Source organism: Anomaloglossus baeobatrachus, chromosome 6 (genome assembly GCF_048569485.1).
Source record: "Anomaloglossus baeobatrachus isolate aAnoBae1 chromosome 6, aAnoBae1.hap1, whole genome shotgun sequence".
Classification (NCBI taxonomy): Eukaryota; Metazoa; Chordata; class Amphibia; order Anura; family Aromobatidae; genus Anomaloglossus; species Anomaloglossus baeobatrachus.
This window is the reverse complement of record NC_134358.1, coordinates 90,800,786-90,824,570: the sequence shown is the minus strand read 5'-3', so window position 1 is coordinate 90,824,570 and position 23,785 is coordinate 90,800,786. Positions and strand designations below refer to the sequence as shown.

The following is a 23,785-nucleotide window of genomic DNA, read 5'->3' as shown; positions in this document are numbered from 1 at the left end:
TTCACTACTGCAGTAGGTCTGAAGCAAAATGAGGATGATATCAGTAGTCAGTCTGTGATTAATAGTCCAAAAATTGTGATGATATAGGGAGGTGCTGTACCTGCATCGTTAGTGTAACTATGATTTCATTGTTCTGTGATATACCTTAGTTACAGCTCCCTAATAAAAGATTTTTTTAAATCTTCGCATTATACACCCATTTTTAGGACAATTAGAGGATTTGCAGTATTGAGATTCGCAGCAAATTTATTTCACCATGAATCGAACTGTTTGTATGGTGATCTTTTGGTGTTGCACAGTCTTGTCTTCACACCAAAGTTCAAGCCACACTAATGGATGTTTTTCTTTATAAGAAATGGATTCCGTCTTGCCATCATATTCCATCATACTCCACAGGCCAGACATATGAAGAATGCAAGCAAACATGGAGTATATACTGTATCTTAGCACTTACAGAGTGCTGCTGTATTTTTTCGGGTTTTGTTTAATTTGAAGAATGCAGAAGATTATTAACCAATACAGTACAAAACCAGTACTTAGAAAATCCTGCAGCTCCTTTAATGTTGCTGTTGGTCTCCCAGACCAATTCTCTTCTTGTCTTACCATCAATTTTTCAGGGATGTCCAGTTCTTAGTAATATTATTATTATGCCCAACCTAAGTCACTTCTTGATGACCATTTTCACAGTGCTCCATGGTATATCTAATGCCTTCGATGTTTTTTGTACCTTCCTCTTTAATGAGAACTTTCAACGATAAGGCCTCTTTGCTGTGTTGTAAGCTGTTTATGGACACCATGGCTTTATCTATAAAGAGGAATTTAGAAATATGTCAGGAAAATCCAACTGGAAAAGCTATACTTTATATGGGGTTAAAGGGAATATGTCTGCAGGTTTTTCCTACTTCTTCTGAGAGCAGCATGATGTAGACAAAGAGGACCTTAGTTCAACAATGTATCACTTATATTTCTGTGTGGAGCCGGTCTGACACAGTGAAAGATTTTAGATTTTGTATGTAGCAGAGCTGCCCCCGTTCACCCCAGGCTCTCGGTGCACATTGCCATAGACAGAACCTGCTAATCACAGAGGGGGCGGAGTCGGACTAGAGCTCACAGGCTGCTGAGACCCACTAATGATAAAGCTAAAAGGCTTAAGCTAGCATTGCTGGCAAACAAAAAAAAATACAGTGAGATAACAGATGCAGGGCTGAAGTCTCTGTTTTAACTCTTCCAGCATGCTGTCTTCAGATTACATTGCAGAAACCTGCTGACAAAGTCCCTTTAATCAGAATCACAGTAAATGATGACAGCTATGTACTGACTACTATTTAACATGATTGGGCTAATTAAATGTGATGGGATTATTTTGAACACAACCACATCCCCAATTATTTTTTATAGTTTTTATTTATTTTTATTTTCCCAATCAAAATTATATAATTTTGTTTCCCAAAGTCTTTGAGCAGATTATGGGTGGCATTAAAAGTGGGAAAAAATCCTGCAGTGATTCTTGTTGGTATTTTTTTTACATAACAAAAACCTAGCATTTTAGCAAGGGTGTGTAGACTTTTTATATCCATCATATGAGCATTTGAAGTGGTGCCAGTGGAGTAAGTGGATCTAATTTGCCTTTATCTACTTGGGTCGCCAAGACACCTTGTCCCAGCCGAGCAAGACTGCTTGTCCCAACCCCTCTGCCATCAATAACAATGCCATTTAGGAGAAGGTAAAAGGAATAGGCACTGTTCACTTAACAGGGGGATGAATAAAATAGACTGTTTTTACCTACTGTGTATCACAAAGTATTCATGGTATTATTCTGGTGCCTGTGAGTCATATAAGCCATCAGTTCTTTTAGAAGCGGCTGCATTACCCAAGCTTCTACAAGACATATTAAAAAGATGTCACATAGGCTTATTCATGCCAATTAAATCTTATGTCACTTGTACAGAGGTAGTAATTTCTTTTTTCTTTTATTCTTCAGATACTGAGAAGAGCAGACAAGAATGGTAAGAACATGACAGGAGTGAATATATCATTAAATATCTGTATGGAGTGAAGATCACTTATCGGTCTGGAATTCCTCCAGAGCTAAGGATACCTTTTTAGGCTACATCTTTAAAGGAACATGTTAATTAAAAATTGCCCATTGTTTAAATAAGATTTCCTGTTAAATGTGTTTTATTTGTTTTTCATATAATCTGTATTTAAAAAAAAATCAAATTAAAAATTTCTATTATCACGCCAGCCATTATACCTAATTTGAAACTTATATTTCCTGTTCAGCCACATGAACATTATTAGCAATGGACTGGATCAAACCCTATTTGTTTGTAAAGAAGCATTATCTGAGTATGCCCTCATCTAGGCAAAAAAATTGTGAAGGGAGGGGGTGGAAGTGAGCTGCGACTATTGTACATGGTGGATCGATCCTGGGTTATCTTTCATTGTAATACTCTCTGTAATGATACTGAGGCTTTAAGTCTTTGGTACAAAATACAGTATAGGTAAAATATATCTTTGTACCGTGTTAGCCAGCAGATATAAAAAAAATGTTTAAAAGAACTGAGAGTCTTCAGTGGTTAATGGCTAACTGAAAAGATAGTAATACAACCCCTGGCAAAAATTATGGACTCCCCTGGCTCTGAGGATGTTCATTCAGTTGTTTACTTTTGTTTAAAAAAAGCCGATCCCAGACATGGCACAAAACTGAAGTCATTTCAAAGGGCAACATTCTGGCTTTAAGAAACACAAAAAAAAATCATGAAAACATAATGTGCAGCGAGTAACGGTTACTTTTCAAGACCAAACAGAGGGAAAAATTATGGAACCACTCAATTATGAGGAAAAAATTATGGAATCATCGTGTAAATTTTCGTTCCCAAAACTAACATCTGCATCAAATAAGATCTGCTGGTTAGTCTGCATCTAAAAAGGAGTGATCGCACCTTGGAAAGCTGTTGCACCAAGTGGACTGACATGAATCATGGCTCCAGCACGAGAGATGTTAGTTGAAACAAAGGAAAGGATTATCAAACTCTTAAAAGAGGGTAAATCATCACGCAATGTTGCAAAAGATGTTGGTTGTTCACAGTCAGCTGTTTCTAAAATCTGGACCAAATACAAACAACATGGGAAGGTTGTTAAAGGCAACATACTGGTAGATCAAGGAAGACATCAAAGCGTCAAGACAGGAAACTTAACCCCTTAAGGACGAAGCCAGTTTTGTACTTAATGACCAGGCCATTTTTTGCAATTCTGACCAGTGTCACTTTATGAGGTCATAACTCTGGAACGCTTCAACGGATCCCGGTGATTCTGACATTGTTTTTTCGTGACATATTGTACTTCATGATAGTTATAAATTTAGAACGATATTTTTTGCTTTTATTTGTGAAAAAATCGGAAATTTGATGAAAATTTTGAAAATTTTGCAATTTTCAAACTTTTAATTTTTATGCCCTTAACCCAGAGAGTTATGTCACACAAAACAGTTAATAAATAACATTTCCCACATGTCTACTTTACATTAGCGCAATTTCTGAAACAAAATGTTTTGGGGTTAGGAAGTTAGAAGGGGTCAAAGTTCATCAGCAATTTCCCATTTTTTCAACAAAATTCACAAAACCATTTTTTTAGGGACCACATCACATTTGAAGTGACTTTGAGAGGCCTGGGTGAAAGAAAATACCTAAAAGTGACACCATTCTCAAAACAGCACGCCTCAAAGTACTCAAAACCACATCCAAGAAGTTTATTAACCCTTCAGGTGCTTCACAGGAACTAAAGCAAAGTGGAATGAAAAAAAGCAAAAAATAAAATTTTACCTAAAATGTTGCTCTACCCCAAATTTATTCACTTTTAGAAGAAATAACACAACAAAATGAACCCCAAAACTTGTTACCCACTTTCTTATGAACGCGCCAATACCCCACATGTGGTCAGAAACCTTTGTTTGGACAAATGGGAGGGCTCGGAACAGAAGGAGCAATATTTGAATTTTGGAAAGCAAATTTGGCTGAAATAGATTGCGGGCACCATGTTGCATTTACATGTCCGCCAAGGTACCTAAACAGCAGAAACCCATTACAAGTGACACCATTTTGGAAACTAGACCCCTTAAGGCTTCTATCTAGGGGTATAGTGAGCATTTTGGATCCACAGGTACTTCACAGATTTTGATAACGTTACGTTGTCACATTGAAAATTTTCATTTTTTTCTCAAAAATGTTGCTTTAGCATCAATTTTTTCACTTTTTCAAGAGGTAATTCCAAAAATGTGACCCCAATGTTTGTTACCCACTTTTTTATGAGCGCGGTGATACCTCACTTGTGGTCTGAAACCTTTGTTTGGAGAAATGGGAGGGCTTGGAACGGAAGGAGCAATATTTGAATTTTGGAAAGGAAATTTGGCTGAAAAAGATTGCGGGCACCATGTCGCATTTGGAGGACCCCTAAGGTACGTAAACAGCAAAAAAACACCACAAGTGACCCCATATTGGAAACTAGGCCCCTCAAGGAATTTATCTTGATGTTTGGTGAGTACCCTGAACCCCCAGGTGCTTTACAGAAGTTTATAACGTTGAGCCATGAAAATAAAAAAATAAAATTTTACCACAAAATTGTTACTTCAACCAGGTAGCTTTTTTTTTCACAAGGGTAACAGGAAAAAAATCACCATGAAATTTATTGCGCAATTTCTCCTGAGTTTGTTGATATCTTGTATGTGGTGGAAATCAACTGTTTGGGCACACTACAGGGCTCAGAAGAGAAGGAGTGCAATTTGACTGCAAAATTGGCTGGAATCAATAGCGGACGCCATGTTGCATTAGGAGAACCCCTGAGGTGCCTAAGCAGTGGAGGTCCCCCACAAGTGACCCCATTCTGGAAATAAGACCCCTCAAGGCTTTAATCTAGGTGTATATTGAGCATTTTGAATCCACGAATACTTCACAGAATTTGATAAGCTTAGGTTGCCATATTGAAATTTTCATTTTTTTCACAAAAATGTTGATTTAGCGACACATTTTTCACTTTTTCAAGAGGCAACAACAAAACGTGTACCCCACAGGTTGTTATCTAATTTCTTGTGAGCGCAGGGATACCACACATGTGGCCAAAAACCTTTGTTTGGATAAATGGGAGGGCTTGGAATGGAAGGAGCACCATTTGAATTTTGGAAAAGTTGAAGTAAATTGCGCGCACCATGTCACATTAGCAGGGCCCCTTGGGCACCTATACATCAGAAACCCCCCACAAGTGACCTCATTTTGGAAACTGGACCCCTCAAGGATTTTATTCAGGAGTATAGTAAACATTTTGAATCCACAGGTACTTCACAAAACTGTTGCTGTAGCAAAAAATTTCTCACTGTTAAGGGGGCTTTACACGCTGCGACATCGCTAATGCGGAGTCGTTAGGGTCACGGAATTGGTGACGCACATCCGGCCGCATTAGCAATGTTGCTGCGTGTGACACCGATGAGCAATTTTGCATCGCTATGTGTGACGCCGCAGGATCGAGGAACCTCTCCTTACCTGCCTCCCGGCCGCTATGAGGAAGGAAGGAGGTGGGCGGGATGTTCCGGCCACTCATCTCCGCCCCTCCGCTTCTATTGGGCGGCCGCTCAGTGACGTCACTGTGACGCCACACGGACCGCCCCCTTAGAAAGGAGGCGGTTTGCCGGTCACAGCGACGTCGCCGGGCAGGTAAGTATGTGTGACGCATCTGCGCGATGTTGTGCGGCACGGGCAGCGATTGCCCGTGTCGCACAACAGATGGGGGCGGGTACCCACGCTAGCGATATCGGGACCGATATCACAGCGTGTAAAGTAGCCTTTAGGCTATGTGGCCATGATCCAGCGACACGGCGTCTAGTACCCAGTGTCAGCCTCCTGCAGAAATGTGAGTGTTGTCCACGGGAGAACGCAGCTGCCCATGCCCACGATTTGGGTTCAGGCTGCTGTGGACTTTAGTTCTATTCTACCTGCAAAGAACACTCATCTCCGCAGCATAAATTGACATCCTGAGGCTCGGGAAGCTGCGCCACAGGTCGATTTATGCTGCGGAGAAAAGAAACACAGTGGGCACGGGATTTCTAAAAATCCTGCCACTGTGCTTCTACTGCACAACGCAGCGTTATGGACGCAGGGAAAACACTCTGCGCCCAAAACGTTGCAAACCCTGATTGTGGGCACACAGCGTAAAATGCTACAATGGATGAATGGATAGATGTCAAACATATATAACGTCCCACCCCCTGCATATTCTAAGCTGGCGCCCTTTAGTGCCTTTCATGTGACACTAAAGGATGCCTAGCCTTGTATTTAGCCCAAAAAAAAAAAAAATTAAAATAAATGACGTGGGGTCCCCCCTATTTTTGATAGCCAGCTAGGGTAAAGCAGACAGCTGTAGCCTGCAAACCACAGCTGACAGCTTCACCTTGGCTGGTGATCAATTTGGAGGGCTCCCCAAGCTGTTTTTTTTTTTAATTATTTATAAATAAATAATTAAAAAAAACAAACAAACGTGGGGTCCCCCCAAATTAGATCACCAGCCAAGGTGAAGCTGACAGCTGGGGTCTGGTATTCTCAGGATAGGAAGAGCCACGGTTATTGGACTCTTCCCAGCCTAAAAATAGCAGGCCGCAGCCGCCCCAGAAGTGGCGCATCCATTAGATGCGCCAATTCTGGCGCTTCGCCCCAGCTCATCCCGCGCCCTGGTGCGTTGGCTAACGGGGTAATGAATGGGGTTGATACCAGGTGTGTAATGTCACCTGGCATCAAGCCCAGCAATTAGTTATGTCACGGCGTCTATCAGATACCCGACATAACTAATTGACAGTAATAAAAAAAACATTGACAACAAAAAAAAATTTATTTGAAAAAACACTCCCCAAAACATTCCCTGATTGACCAATTTATTGAAAAGAAAAAAAAAAAATCCACAATAATCCATTTGGACGTCCCACGTCGACTCTGGACCTTCTAGAATATGGGGGACACGTTCAGGGAACGTATCCCCCATTTTCTAGGAGGGCAGACCCTCCATTTGAGGAGAGTGGGTGCAAAGAATCTGCACCCACCCTCCCTGGGTCACAGCTGCAGAGTGCGAGCAGCCAGCGTCCTGAACACAGGAAGCTGACAGCTGCGCTCTGCTCATGTGACCGGAGTCTGCTGTGAAGGAGCCGGAGGAGGGGGCCGCGGGGGATCAGAGCTGCGACAGGTATGTATGACACCGGGGGACACCGGGGAACACCAGGGGGGGGGGTAGGGGGGGACCCGGCAGGGCCTAGGGAGCAGGTTTCTGTCGTATGTGTTATGGCACATACGACAGAAACCATAGGAACAGTGGAAATGCGGCCGGCGCGCTGCTGTGATCGCCGGTGCGCGCGGCCATCTTGGATTTTCGGGAGGGGGTTGGGGGTCGGGGGGGGCACTTTGGGGACACCGGGGGACCGGAGGGAACCGGGAAAAAGATTTATCTCCCATCTGGCATGTTTGATCATGCCAGATGGGAGATAAATCATTTTTTACCGGCGCGGTCATTTACTATAACTTGATGATCGGTATACGGTGTATACCGGTCATCAGGTGAGCGGGGACCGGAAAAACCAGCCCGAATCATGATCTCCAGGGTCTCAGCTACCCCCGGCAGCTGAGACCCCGGAAATTTTCTGACTCTGGGGGGCGCTAGACCCTTTTTTCCGACCGCCGTTAAAAAGCGGCGGATCGGAAAAAGTACCCTTATTTACCGCCGTTAAAAGGCGTATCGGCGGTCGTAAAGGGGTTAAATAATATGTCTCCAAAACAGGAAATGCACAACAAAACAAATGAGGAACGAATGGGAGGAAACTGGAGTCAATGTCTGTGACCGAACTGTAAGAAACCGCCTCAAGGAAATGGGATTTACATACAGAAAAGCTAAACAATGAAAAGATGACTGCCTGAAGAGAACATGTAAATTTCCACAGTCATTGATGATATGGGGATGCATGTCAGGTAAAGGCACGGGGGAGATGGCTGTCCTTACATCTTCAATAAATGCCCAATTTTACATTGAAATCTTGGACATTTTTCTTATTTCATCAGTTGAAAGGATGTTTGGGGATGATGAAATCATTTATCAAGATGATAATGCATCCTGCCATAGTGCACAAACTGTGAAAACATTCCTTGAAAGAAGACACAAGGTCAATGTCATGGCCTGCAAATAGTCCGGATCTCAATACAATTGAAAATCTTTGGTGGAGGTGTGCCGTCCCCGTGTCAGCAGCTGAGCTGCTCAGATCCGGGTTCTCAGTGGCTCGAGAGTCTCCGGACCCAGGGGTCGTGCGGCGGCTCAAATCATGGGAGTATTTACAAAGGATTATAAAGTTCGTGACGCCGCCCGTGGTGTGTGGTAATTAGATGTACCACCGCTGCGGTTGGGAGTACCCGGGGATGATGGAACGGGGCAGCAAGATGTTAGAACCCTCCACGGGTAAGGGGAATGCCCCGGGACTTGGTGTGTTGGGGATACGGCCGTGGGATGCAGGGATAACTCTTGTACTCACTCAGTACATTAAGCAGACACCGAAAACCAAGTAAACCAAATCTCTGGACACCGCTGCCGCTGAGGGGAGCTAGTTCAGGTTCCGTCCTCAATGGTGCTGCCTGGTGATCCGTGACCTGCCTCTTGGCACTAAGTTTACTTCTCTGGTGGTCCCGGTAGTGTGAAACTTGCCGAGTCCCGCTCCCTACTGTGGTTAAGTGTGGGAGCTTGCTCTAAGGGCTCACGCATGGGATTTTCTGGATAATTTTGGGTGGAAAGTCCTATCCCCCTCGTTGTGCTAATGCCACGATTTTGGAGCAATTGGAAACGAATCTTGAAGGCTCCGTTCTCCACAGGTAAATTATCGGGTTGCATGCAGCTACTGCCCGACCTAGGGTCCGTACCCGTCGTGCCTTGGTCCCAGCCCGGTGACGGTGCAAGGCCGCCGGCTGTCCTGCTTGACAGACCCGAGCCCCTTGCCATGATCCCCTGCGACCGGAGGTCCAGCTCCTTTAGCCCCAGACCACCGTCTGCCACTCAGACAGTTTCCTTATGGGAGTCCCCGCTCCTCACAGCTCAAGGGATTCTCTACAACTCCACTGCTACACTCTTACTGACTACACTCCTCACCTCCCCTCCTTGACCCCCCAGGTGGGCGACTCTATTCCACTCAAGCTGTTCACTAGTGTGTCTGGTGGGTGTGGTGCAGGGTGTATCTAGGATTTGATTAGCTGATGTAGGCAACTCCATATAGTTAGGGACCCATAACCAAGAAGGATGTGGATACTGCACAGGAGGGCAGATTGTGCAATACCCTGTGATTACCTGATAGTCCAGGGGCGTCACAGAAGTTGAAGAAAATGGTCCATGACAAGGCTCCAACCTGCAAAGCTGATCTGGCAACAGTAATCAGAGAAAGTTGGAGTCAGATTGATGATGATTACTGTTTGTCACTCATTAAGTCCATGCCTAAGAGACTGCAAGCTGTTATTGAAGCCAAAGGTGGTGCAACAAAATACTAGTGATGTATTGGAGTGTTCTTTTGTTTCTTTATTTTTCATGATTCCATAATTTTTTTCCTCATAATTTTCAGTTAGCCATTAAAGGGTATCAACCACTGAAGACTCTACGTTCAGAACTATCAGTATGGGAAGGGGACAAACAGTTGTGGCAGTAAATATTGCAGCATTTCATAGATAATATCTACTGCCACAACTGTTTGTCCCCTTCCCATACTGATAGTTCTGTTTCACATAATATGTCTTATTTATTGCTCCATTTATGTCCTGTTGTGTATAATCATGTGACTCTTTAGATGTTGTGTTATACTCGGCCTGAGGAAGAGACCTAAGTAGTCCCGAAATCTTGCTATTATCACCATCTTTTCAGTTAACCATTAAAAGGTATCAACAACTAAGCACTCTCAGTTCTTTTAAACAATTTTTTGGTACAAAATAAAAAGTCTAGTATAAGTTCTAGTGACCAAAGTGGAAACTAAAAGATTTCTGCTTTTTTTTGTTATGTAGATGTTGATGTAGACAATCTAATATATAAAGCAGAGTGTATGTATGTATGTATGCATATCCAATAAAGGAATCCGCAGCGTCGCATATACAATCGCAACATTTTGCACAGACACCTCATGTGATTCAGGGAACATCATAGACTGTGTTTTAAGGGGAAATTTTAACCCTGCATTTTACAGTTATTCACCAAAAAACCTGCTTACAATAAAGTCAATGGAGCTGGGAGCCATAATGCAACCAGAACGTCAGAAGAATGTTGGTGTGTAACAATACAGCCAGGGAAAGAGGCAGACACAGAGACAAACATAGAGACAGACACAGAGACAAACAGTGAAAAGGAAAGACAGGGAAAGGGAAAGAGAGGGAAAAGGAAAGACAGGGAAAGAGACAGACAGGGAAAGAGACAGACAGGGAAAGAGACAGATAGGGAAAGAGACAGACAGGGAAAGGGAAAGACAGGGAAAGAGACAGAAAGGGAAAGAAACAGACAGGGAAAGAGATAGACAGACATGGAAAGAGACAGACAAAGAGATAGAGAGACAGAGACTGGGAAAGAGACAGACAGGGAAAGGGAAAGAGACAGACAGGGAAAGGGAAAGAGACAGACAGGCAAAGGGAAAGACAGGGAAAGGGAAAGGCAGGGAAAAGGAAAGACAGGGAAAGAGACGGAAAGGGAAAGACAGGGAAAGGGAAAGACAGGGAAAGAGACAGACAGGGAAAGAGACAGACAAAGAGATAGAGAGACAGAGACTGGGAAAGAGACAGAGACTGGGAAAGAGACAGCTACTATCCCGAGCAATGTCGGGTACTACAGCTAGTTTTGAATAAACACAAAATTATAAAAAAAAATGCACTTAATATAAACACCTGATTTAAACAATAGGTAATGCTCTGATGACACATTCCCTTTAATACCAACCATTGAGTGCCATTTTGTCATTAAACTAAATAGGTTCAAAATCTGTTAATGTTTATATATATATCTGTCGGAGCCTAGAGCTGGACTGTTACCACTCGAGAAAAGAAACGTGTTCCAGCTCACCGCTCTGGTGTGTAAGTCTGAGGAGTAGACCAGCTGATCCTGCACGGAAATCCCAGGCACAAGGGGATAATAGCAGATACAAGGTAACGAAATCCAGCGGATCACAGGCAGATGAATTAAAAACTTTCCTTTATTTTCATCACTTTAAAAATGGATAGCCAGCATCCACAAGGCACAGTTCATCCAACGCGTTTCGACATAACGCAGTGTCGTTAGTTCTTATTCATGAATGATGAAAATAAAGGAAAGTTTTTAATTCATCTGCCTGTGATCCGCTGGATTTCGTTACCTTATAGTTACCACTTGAGCCCCCCTCTGCTGGAAACTGTCCAGGATTTAATTATACTTTGCTGTTACAGTATACATGCATGCTCAAAATTGTTGGTACCCCTTGTTTAATGAAAGAAAAACCCAGAATGGTCACAGAAATAACTTTAATCTGACAAAAGTAGTAATAAATAAAAAATAAATGAACAAAGTCAGACATTGCCACAAAATTAAAAAAAAAATAAAACTCATGAAAACAGCCTGGACAGAAATGATAGTACCCCTGAAAATAATGTTAAATCAAGGTGTGTCCACTAATTAGCATCACAGGTGTCTACAATCTTGTAATCTGTCAGTGGGCCTGTATATAGGGCTACAGATACTCACTGTGCTGTTTGGTGACATGGTGTTTACCACACTCAACATGCACTAGAGGAAGCAAAAGAAAGAGTTGTCTCAGGAGATTAGAACGCAAATTATAGACACGCATGTTAAAGGTAAAGGTTATAAGACCATCTCCAAGCAGCTTGATGTTCCTGTAATTACAGTTGCACATATTATTCAGAATTTGGAGATCCATGGGACTGTAGCCAACCTCCCTAGACGTGGCCACAGGAGAAAAATTGATGACAAATCAAAGAGATGGATAACGCAAATGGTAACAAAAAAGCCTAGAAAAACTTCTAAAGAGATTAAAGGTAAACTTCAAGCTCAAGGAACATCAGGGTCAGATCGCACAATCCGTCATTGTTTGAGCCAAAGTTTACTTCACGAGAGATGACCAAGCAGGACACCATTGTTGAAAAAAAAAATCCTAAAAAAGCCAGACATGAATTTATCAAACTTCATATTGACAAGCCACAAAGCTTCTAGGAGAATTTCCTCTGGACAGATGAGACAAAAATTGAATTTTTGGCAAGGCACATCAGCTCTATGTTCATTGACGGAAAAATGAAGCATATCAAGAAAAGAACACTATCCCTACTGTGAAACATGGAGGAGGCTGTTATGCTCTGGGGCTGCTTTGCTGCATCTGACATCTGAATTTGTGCAGGGTACAATGCCAGGGTATCAAGACTATCAGGGGATTATAGAGAGAAATGTGCTGCACAGTGTCAGAAAGCTTGGTCTCATTCACAGGTCATGGGTCTTACAACAGGATAATGACCCAAAACACACAGCTAAAAACTCCCAAGAATGGCTAAGAGGAAAACATTGGACTGTTTCCGAAGTGGACTTCTATGAGCCCTGACCTAAATCCTATTGAGCATCTTTGGAAAGAGCTAAAACATGCCGTTTGGAAAAGGCAACCTTCAAACACAAGACAACTGGAGCAGAGTGCTCTTGAGGAGTGGCCAAAAAACCTGTCGAGAGGTGCAGAATTCTTGTTGACAGTTACAGGAATCGTTTGATTGCAGTGATTGCCTCAAAAGGTTGTGCAACAAAATAATAAGTTAAGGAGGAGGAGGAGGAGGGTGCCATCATTTCTGTTGAGACCTATTTCATGAGTTTTATTTTTTGAAAAATTCTGTGGAAGCAGAAAAGCAGAAATGTCTGGCTTTCATTTGTTCATTTTCATAGATTTATTTTTTTATTTATTATTACTTTTGTCAGATTCAAGTTTTTTCTATGACCATTGTGAGTTTTTCTTTCATTTAATGAGGGGTATCAACAATTTTGACCACGTGTGTAGGTACTGTGACCCTATAGCTGTACAAATACTACTAGGTTACTAGTGATGGGCGGGCCTGGACTACAAAAGTCTGTATCTGCGCGGGTTCAAAAGTACTTGAGCACCGACCTCGGGCCCAGAGTTCTCAGGGAATTCCGGGTAACTATCTGGGTCCAGCAACTCGGGAAATTTAAAAACAATATAGGAAAAATAAAGAAAAAAGGGGAAAGCAGATACACTAAACTTACTGAGTCTCTCACACGGCTGCTCATACTACTTCCAGGGCCGCTCATTATCCTTCATGCATATGTACTGCTTACGCCACCCACCAGCAGTCCCCGCGTCTCTGATTGATTGCAGTCAGACGTGCCCTCAGCCTGTGTGACACCGTGTCTGACTGCTTTCAATCAGAGACACCGTATGCATGTCTATACTGGTGTAAAAATAAATAAATAAATTGGCATAGGGTCCTCCCATATTATGATACCCAGCACCGATAAAGCATATAGCTATAGGCTGCATCTCCCAGCCATGTATCTATCTTGGCCGTGTATCAAAATAAGAGTGACTCCAAGCTGCTTTTTTTTTTTTTTTTTTTTTTTTAATAAATAGATAAATAATTTAATAAAACAGCGTGCAGTCCCCCGCCCCTCAATGTTGATACCCAGCCATGATAAAGCTGACAGCTTGGGGCTGTTATTCTCAGGCTGGGGAGGCCTATGCTTATTGGGCCCCCCAGCCGAAAAATACAAGCCTGAGGGTGACGAGCGACCCCGGAAGTAGCGTTACAATTGCGCTGCTAACTGATTAGTGTAATACGCCTACTCCAATCGCCTTATCCCACCATTTTAACTGCATTCTAGTCCCCGGCATCTGGCCAGATATCCTTTATCAATTCTGGGCCAGAACCAGGGGGGGTTTCTTTAAACGGGGTTCAACCCACCAATCCCAGGTATATGCGAGTCTGCCTTTCACTACTTTTTACCCAAATTGCCATATTACTGTACAAATGTGTTATTAATGCTAATGTATGCTGTTATGTGTCAAGCATCGTAATATATTATGTCATATCATATGATAAATGTGTATGTTACAACAAATGTGCAACATGAGAAATTAGTTATATGTCAACCAGGGGCATCTCTAGCGTCAAAGATCCGGGGCTACGGCCCTGAATATCTTGTTTGGAGCCCCTGATCTCCTGTGACCATCCCATTGAGCAGTGTCACCATCACGTGATAGATCATGGAGCAAAAGCCTTGTGCTTTATCACTGCCCATCGCCTTTCGCTCTCCTGCGATTTATCAGACATCACCGTGCCCATGAATGCATCGCAATAATGTAATTTCATTGCGCTACCTCTGTAGGCCTGCCATAGCAGTCAGAAGAGGAGACAGAGGCTGTGGTGACGGGAATCAGAATCAGGTGAGTATAATCTTTAATGTTTTTCTTATATCATACGTTTGTGGGGGCCATAATAGAGTTTACAAGAGGTTGTGGGGGCTATTATACTATATAGGCAGAAGTAGGGGCCATAATAGATCATGCACGATATTGTAGGGGCCATCATGCTATACATAGGAAGTTGTGGGGCAATTAAACTGAATATTAGAAGTATGGGCCTTAATAAAGTATATACGAAGTTTTGGGGACATAGTACAGGATATAAGTTGTTGTGGGGGGCCACCATACAGTATATAAGGGGTATGGCCCAAAGTACTGGATATAAGAGGTTGTGAAGGCCAAACTAAAGTATATAAGGGCTATGTGTATATGAGTATATGAGGACCATCATACAGTGTAAAGCTGTAGGGACAATCAGACAGTGTATTGGGAGCTGTAGTGATCATCAAACAGTATATAGGGAACTGTAGGGACCATTATACTGTGTATAAGGAGCTGTAGGGACCATCATGCAGTATATAGAGAGCTGTAGGGACGATCATACAGTACATATGGAGCTGTAAGGACCATCATACAGTATACAGGGAGCTGTATGTGTGTCGCCCTGGGCAAGCCAGGGGACACAGGTCACAACACCACACACACCCCACATTCCCTGCAGGTACACCAGCTAACCCACAAATCCTTGTTGCCTTCCTCCAGAGGCTGATGATTCACACCAGGGGGTGGAGCCAGGCGGTTGGTGTCCGCCCACCAAGGAGTTCACAGCTCTGGAGGTAGGAAGTACCAGGCAGATTAGCCCAGGCAAGGCTCGAGTGAAGTAGAGTCAGCTCAGGGACGAGCTTGAGTAAACAACAAAGTTTAGCCCAGGCAGGGCTTGTGTGAGGAGTCCAGCCAGGGAGAGGAAGGAGTAGGAGGTGAACAGAGTGTAGCTCAGGAGGGAGCTAGAGTGAAGTGAAACATCGGTGGAAGAGACAGAAAGCCTGAAGTTGGTCTGTGGCTGTGTGCCCAGATGGAGTCAGCAAGGTCAGCAGACGGTGGTGAAGGTCTGCAGTGGGACTGTCTGGAGGTTGCTGGAAGGACCACGTCGGCTGTGTGCCCGGGGTCTGGAGCAGTATACAAAGGGCAGTCAGCACCAGGGCAGGGGCCTTTCGGATCCCGGCAAGGCTTGGAGTCGCTCTAAGTTGCCAAATCCGTTAGTGAAGGGGACGTAGATCTCCCAACAAGCAAGTCCTGATTGACGGCAAAGGTCCAACCACAACGGGGAAACAACGCCACCGCCAAGGCACCAGTTTCCCAGGGCCGGCGCCTGCGGGCAAAGTGTGGAGCTCCTCCGGCACAGATTGTAGTCGGGGAGCGGGTAACCGGTGGGGATCCATCGCTACCAAACAGACATTTCAAAGGTGCAGGGAAGAGACCGTCACCGCTAACTACAGGGAACCGCAGCACCGTGGACCACCCGAGGGACCCGTCCAACCAGCCGTTTGTTTACCGAGAACTGTGTCGTGTTTACTGGCTGAGTGAGTACCTCAGTGCCGCAAGGCACAGCGCTGCCCCCGCGTCCCTGCACCCACCAGACCCTGCATCTCCCAAATCATCACCGGGCCCCGGGATCACCAACCCCTACCCACGGAGGGGCGACACAACACCTGGCTGCTCCGCATCACCATCCCCGGGAGCCCCGTATAGAGCAGCGGTGGTGAAATCACCACAACCGTGGGTGGCGTCACGGACAATAAACAATATTCCCAACACCCAATCCCCTTTCACTCACGGGCGAGGAGTGCCGCTCGAGAACCCCCGGGATCCGGCCTACAGCTCGAGCCACCACTGAGCAGCGGCCGCCGGGCCCGAGCAGAAGGGGGTGAGCGTAGTGTGCTGACACCCTCCTCCCCGCCTGCGACATATGGACCATACTCTATATAGGGAGCTATAGGGACCATTATTCAGTGTATATGGTGCTGTAGGGACCATCATACAGTGTATAAAGAGTTGTAGGGACCATTATGAAGTATATAGGGGGCTGTAGGGACCATAATCATGCATATGGAGAGCTGTGGGATGATCATAAAGTATATAGGAAGCCTTTGGGGGCACTCATGACATTATTTTTTTTAAATGGGTGCATTGTTACTTTTGATTGGGGCTTTCAGGGAAAATTATTTTTTTGGAGGGCAGTGTTACTTAACCCCTTCCCGACCTTGGACATACTGTTGCATCCTATTTTTCGGGTACTTCCCGACCTTGGACGTACCGGTACATTCCAGTGATCACGGGGGCACAGAAGCTATGTTCAGCACGATTCTCGCAGGGACTCTGCTTTACCGTCAGCTGAGCCTCGGCTCTCACAGCCAGTGATGGTCCCCGTGTCGTCCCTAGCTGCTTTACCCCCTAAATTATGTGACTGATATCGATCGCAGCAGTTAGGGGATAGGGAGAGGGATCGCGCTCCCTCTCCCCTCCGATCAGTGCTCCTGCATAGTAATCTGCCTCACAAAAAGCGGAATAGAAAGCAGTAAAAAAAATTATGTGGCCCAAAATGGTATCAATAAAAACTCCAACTAATCCCGCAAAAAATAAGCCCTCACATGACTCTGTTGGCAGAAAAATAATAAAATTATAGCCTTGAAAATTCAGTGATGCAAAAAAACTTTTATTTTGTAATTGTACTGACCAGAGGAAAATAAGCCGCCTAATCACTTATACCGCAAGTTGAACGGTGTAATAAAGCCAATTTTTCAACTACTGTTGATTTATTCATTCTGCTTCCCAAGGATCGCAGTACGGTGTGGCTCAAATCTATCTTGGGCTCTACGCTGAGCTCTAAAGCGGGCTTTACACACTGCGATATCGGTCCCGATATCGCTAGTGTGGGTACCCGCCCCCATCTGTTGCGCGACACGTCACACTACTTACCTGCCCGGCAACGTCGCTGTGACCGGCGAACCGCCTCTTTTCTAAGGGGGCGGTCCGTGCGGCGTCACAGCGACGTCACTGAGCGGCCGCCCAATAGCAGTGGAGGGGCGGAGCTGAGCGGGACGTAACATCCCACCCACCTCCTTCCTTCCGCATTGCAGCCAGGAGGCAGGTAACGAGGGCTTCCTCGTTCCTGCGGTGTCACACTGAGCGATGTGTGCTGCCGCAGGAACGAGGAACAACCTCGTTACTGCTGCAGTAACAATTTTTGAGAATGGACCCCCATGTCACCGATGAGCGATTTTGCATGTATTTGCAACGATGCAAAATCGCTCATCGGTGTCACACCCAACGGCATCGCTAATGCGGCCGGATGTGCGTCACCAATTCCTTGACCCCAATGAGTTCGCATTAGCGATGTCGTAGCGTGTAAAGCCCCCTTTACACCGGGGATTATGTGTATATCTTGGAAAATCGTGATTCAGCCAAAATGTCCAATGGAAAATTCAAAGTATTGAGGCAGAGGGAGTCACTTTGAACTCCCGTCTAGCCAGTGGTGAGGTGGTGTGCATTTTTTTGCGCGTTTTTTTAGGCGTGCATAGAAGTGTGGTGAACAACAGTTTTGTTCACCTGTGAAAAGAGGAACACTGCAGAAGACAGACGAAACAGAGTCTGAAGTAACTATGCTGCTTTATTATAGTGAATGGATCCGTTGGGGGTTTCGCCTAAATCACGTATAAAATCTAGATGGAAATCCTGATGTAAGTACTCATCATGGAGCACAGGATAAATGTGGACTCATCCAAAATGTACTGTACCCAATTCGTCACTAAATAGCATTCAACTCAACCAATAAAAACACAAGTCCCCATTCAGTACCGTCACCTGTTAACAAAAATATAGGTGCTTAATGTTACTGGTAGCACAAAGGCTCTGGAAAAACACTTTGGCTCCTGTGTCGCCCGTGGATAAGGGGTACTCAGATCCGGGCCACGAGGTCACTTCTGTGGGTATCATGGTGGCGTGACCCGGTCTGTGATCCCAGGCTCCACAGTAAAAGGGGATTTGGTAAGGGAGATTGTCCGTGACGCCACCCACGCATGTGGTGAGATTGGAACACCACTGCTGCTCTGGACGGGGATCCCGGGAGTGATGGTATGGAGCAGCTAGATGTTAGTTCTCCCCTCCGTGGGTAGGGGGTTGGTTGTCCCGGTGAGGTAGGTGGATGGGTAGCAGGCGGGTTACGGGGCCTGGTGAGGTGCAGGGTCGCGGGAGCAGAGCGGTGCCGCACGGCACGGTGGTACTCACTCAGCCGGTAATGATGATGACACCGTTCTCAGTAAAACACACGGCTGGATGGACGGGTCCCCCAGACGGCTGCGGTTGTTGTTTCTCCCCTAACCCAGTTTGGTGGTGTAAGTCCTTTCTTTCACCTCCGTGCACACTCCTCCTGCATTCCGGCTTCCAGCTGGCTCCCCGGTTCAGTACTGGTGGGCCACCGCCCAGCCCCGGCTACCTACGGTTCCACCAACTGTCTCCCCGGCTCCCTGCAGACGGCCACTACCGTCTGCCTGACTTTCTGTACGAGGGCCCTAGGCTCCAACCTAGGCCCCAGTCTGCGTCTGCCTCTCTGCAGACCTCCTCTCTCTTCCTCTCCTAGGACTTGACTCGGCTTGCTTCCTGCCTCAGGCCAGCCAAACCCCTGGGTGGGCGTCTCCATCTCCTGACTCTGCCCACCTGGTGTGTCTGTCTGAGCCCGAGGCTGAAAGCAGGTCACTTTGGGGATGTCTGCTGTGAACTGCTGGGGGTGGGGGTGTGGGGGTGTTGTTATCTGTGGCCCCTGGCTTGTCCAGGGCGCCACACTCCCCTGTCAAAAAAGAAATCCAGTGAAATCAGCTGTCCAAAATCCAAATACCCTCCTCCATTCTGAGCCCCACAATGTGTCTAAACCAAAGTTACCGTCCACATGTTTGGCATTCTTGTAGTGAGTAGAGCCCGCTTAATTTACAGGGTGCAGGTTTTCAGAAGCACGAGCTGGCCACAATGTACGTGTATGTGGATTATTTGCAATTTTTAATTCTACAACATTCACTGGGTTTGACACCATGAGTGTTTTCCAGGGCCGAAATCCTCACTGCACCAGTAGATGAACTCCCAGAGGGTTGTAATTTCCAAAATGTAGTCACTTCAGGGGATTTTTCTGTTCTGGCGCTTAAGGGCTCTTCAAATGGAGTCTGCAAACTATTCTAGCAAAATCCAAACAGTGGACTACAGTCACATGCGTGGTATTGCTACATTCAGGAGAAATTGTGTAACACATTATGAATTTCAAATTTTACCTATTCCCCTTGTGAAAATTGGAAATCTGTGGTTAAAACTACATTTAAGTGCTAAAAATGAAATTATTTTTGTCAAGATGCTCACTGCATTCCTGAATTAATTCATTGAGGGGTGCAGATTGTAAAATGGCGTCACTTGTTGGGTGTTTCTGCTGTTCTGGCACCTAAAAGGCTCTGCCAATGTGACATGACACCCGCAAACCATTCTAACTAAATCTCAACTCAAATATGGCGCTCCTTCCCTTCCTCACTATGTAATGTGGTGTATTGTCATACTCAGAAGAAATTGCACAACAAATTGTACAGTCCGTTATCTTCAGCCACCCTAATGAATTTGAAAAATCTGAGATTAAAGCAACATTTTGTGGCTAAAAATTGATTTTTTAATTTACACGGCTCAACCTTATAAAATTCTGTGAAGCACCTGTGAATTAAGGTGCTCACCAAACATCTAGATACATTTCTTGAGGGGTCTAGTTTCCAAGATTAGGTCACTTGTGGAGGAGCTCCATTGTTTAGGCACATCAGGGGCTCACCAAACGCCACAAGGCGTCCGCTAATGATTCCAGCCAATTGTGAGTTTAAAAAGTCAAATGGTGCTCCTTCTCTTTCCATTCCTGCCGTGCACTCAAATAGTAAATTTCTTTCACATATAGGATACTGGTATATGTGGCGCCCCTGACCTGGTCAGGCACCACTGAGTACTGCACTCATATTGGGTCAGTACAAAACAGGTAATCCCAAAGGCTGACTAGGGTGTGGACACACAGACACTTAGAACCAGGAACACACACACAGCTTAGAGGGGACCCCTGGGCAGATCTAGGGAGGGGGCGTGGCCCTTGCATCCCAGCTAGTGGTGGGTGTGGGACTGGAGACAGGGAGTTGTGCAGTGGCAGCCAAAGGAGCAGGAGGTGTGGAGCCGCGTCTGGAGGGTAGAGCAGAGGATCAGGACCCTGTCAGACCCTGCACCTGTAGTGGCTGCTGGCGGGGGAGAAAGGTTACTCAGCAGTGCCACCTGAAAACCACCTAGGGCAGTAGCAAGAGGTGGCTGAGTAAGGGGACTGCCAGTAGACCCAGCCCGCACGGAGAAACAGGTCCCCAGAGCAGGAACCCATTTACTTGGCCTGCTAAACCTGCTGGTGAGGGTACTGTATGTGCCTCACCAACCTACACAGAGTCCGCAGCTACAGCAGTAACGAGGGGGCCCATAAGTGACAGAAGGCAAGCAGCCAGAATTACTTGGTCTACGCTGCCCGCAAACGGTCCAGAAAGGGGAGAACGGCAGTTGCGACTTCCCTGGGTGATCCCACAAGACTCCAAGTCGGGTTCACCTCAAAACAAGAAAGACTAGGAAGGCGAGTCAGCAGTCACCCCTACATCAGCCGAAGGGATATCTGGTTCCTTCTGGTTCATCATAGCATCGCTCGGGTTGACTCACAGCTACCATCTGAAAGTGAGTAAAAACCCTGAAAGACATTGCTGCTTGTGTGTGAGTTCTTCTGCGATCTGTGGTACTCCACACTTACACTGAGCCCTGTGGCCCGCCTCACTCTCGGGAGGCTACAACAACTGACTGCATCTACCATCAGCCCCAGGTGCTCCCTAAACTGCAGTGGCGGTCACCCCCTGACCGCAAATACCGAGAGTGGCGTCATGATCCCCATTGAAGTTAATCTGACCTACCCATGGCCAGAAGATTCCCTGCACTGTGGCGTCCCCGAACAGGATCAGCGCTCCTGGGGCGGCACATATACTCTGGAGAAATTGCACAACAAATTGTATGGTCCATTTTTTCCTGTTACTCTTGTGAAAATTAAAGATTTGGGGTTAAAGCACCATTTGTGTGGTAAAAATGTTTGTTTTTTTTATGCCTAAACGTTATAAAATTCTGTGAAACACCTGGTGGTTCAAGGAGCTCACTAAACATTAAGATAAATTCCTTGGAGGGTTGAGTTTCCAAAATTTGGTCACTTGTGGGGGAGCTCCACTTTTTTAGGAACATCAGGGGCTCTTCAAAAGTGACATGGTTTACACTATCTATTCCAGACAATTTTGCAATCTAAAATTTACATGTCACTCCTTCCCTTCACAGTCCTGGAATGTGTCCAAACAGAAGATTTCCACCACACATGGGCTATCGCTGTACTCAGGAGAAATAGCACAGCAAATAGTATGGTGTTCTTTTTCCTGTGTCCTTAGTGAAAATGAAAGATTTGGGCTTAAGCAACATTTTTGTGGTAAAAAAAAAATTATTTCACAGTTCATCGTTATGAAGTTCTGTGCAGCACCTAGGGGGTTCAGGGTGCTAACTAAACATCTAGATGCATTCCTTGAAGAGTCTAGTTTCCAAAATAGGGTCACTTGTGAGGGAGCTCTACTGTTTAGGTACATCAGGGACTCTACAAAAGCGGCATTGCGTCTGTTATCTATTCTAGACAATTTTGTGCTCTAAAATTCAAATGGCACGCCTTCATTTCCAAGCCCTGTTATGCGCCCGAACAGTAGTTTTCTACAATTCATGGGGGTATCAGTATACTCAGGAGAAATTGCACAACAAATTGTACATTGTATGTTCTCTTATTACCCTTGTTAATATGCAAAATTTAGGGCTAAAGTAATATTTTTGTGAGAAGAAGTACAATGTTTATTTTTTCCTTCCACATTGCTTTAGTTCCTGTGAAGTGTCGCGGGCGGAGGAGGGGACGCTACGCTCTCCCACTGCTCGGGTCCGGCTGCCACTGCTGCTGCGGCTACTGCTGCTGCTCGGTGGTGGCTCGAGCGGTGGGCCAGATCCCGGGGACTCGAGCGGCGCTCCTCGCCCGTGAGTGAATAGGGGAATTTTGATTGTGGGGGTTTTGATTATTGTCCGTGACGCCACCCACGGTTGTGGTGATTTTGGTGACACCACCGCTGCTCTGGACGGGGATCCCGGGAGCGGTGACAGGGAGCAGCTTGGTTGTTAGTTCTCCCCTCCGTGGGTAGGGGGTTGGTTGTCCCGGGGCCCGGTGATGGGGTAGGGATGGATGGCAGGCGGGTTACGGGGCCTGGTGAGGTGCAGGGTCGCGGGGGCAGCGCTGTGCCGCACGGCACGGTGGTACTCACTCAGCCAATGATGAGGACACAGTTCTCGGTAAAACACACGGCTGGATGGACGGGTCCCACAGACGGCTGCGGTGTTGTTTCTCCCGGCAGGTTGGTGGTGGCTGCCTTTCCCTGCACCTAAGTAGTTTGTACAGTTCCAATGGGTTCCCACCGGTAACCCGCTCCCCGGCTTGGATATGGGCCGGAGGAGCCCCTTTTGCCCGCAGGCGCTGGCCCTGAGAAACGGTTGCCTTGGCGGTGGCGGTGTCTCCCTCACTTGGTTGGACTGTTGCCTTCTGTCGGGACTTGGTCATTGGGAAACCCAGGAGGTTCCCTTCACTAACGAATTTGGCAAATTCACGGTGACTCCTAGCCTTGCCGGGGTCCATAAGCCCCTGCCAGATGGTGCTGACTTCTCTTCGTGTACCGGTCCGGTACCACCGGGCCACCGCCCGTCAACGGTCCTTACGGTAGACTCCAATCGGCCACTCCTGCAGACGGTCACCACCGTCTGCCAACCTTGCTGATCTGTCCGGGCCACACACCCGGACCAACTTCAAGCTGCTGTTTTACTACTTTCCTCCTTCCACTTTCACTCTCCAAACTGATCTGCTTTCTTTCCAAAACTCATCTGCCTCGTTTTCCCGCCTCCAGGACTGTGAACTCCTCGGTGGGCGGGGCCAACCGCCTGGCCCACCCCCTGGTGTGATCATCAGCCCCTGGAGGAAGGCAACAAGGGTTTTGTGTTTGACTTCGGTGTGCCTGCTGGGAGTGTGGGGTGTGTTGGTGTTGTTCTCTGTGGCCCCTGGCTTGTCCAGGGCGCCACATTCCCCCTTAGTTAAATGCAGACCGTCCGCGGGCTGCCCGTCCATCACCGGTTTTATTTTCACCAACTGAAAAAGATAGAAAAACGGTAACACACATACAATTATAATAACTTCTTCCCACATCGGGAGGTACTCTTACTTAAACGTTGCGTAAACGGTTACGGCTTCTGCTCTCACTC

At 45.9% G+C, this 23,785-nt stretch overlaps 1 protein-coding gene across 1 annotated transcript in view; it reads left to right on the top strand.

Moving 5' to 3' along the window:
* The window catches only part of NECAB1 (N-terminal EF-hand calcium binding protein 1), a 355,641-nt gene that overhangs the window by 18,088 nt on the left and 313,768 nt on the right, over window positions 1-23,785 (top strand). The window contains exon 2 of the mRNA XM_075353101.1: window positions 1,982-2,006. Coding sequence (XP_075209216.1) covers window positions 1,982-2,006 — 25 coding nt within the window. The remainder of the gene's footprint in view (window positions 1-1,981; window positions 2,007-23,785) is intronic.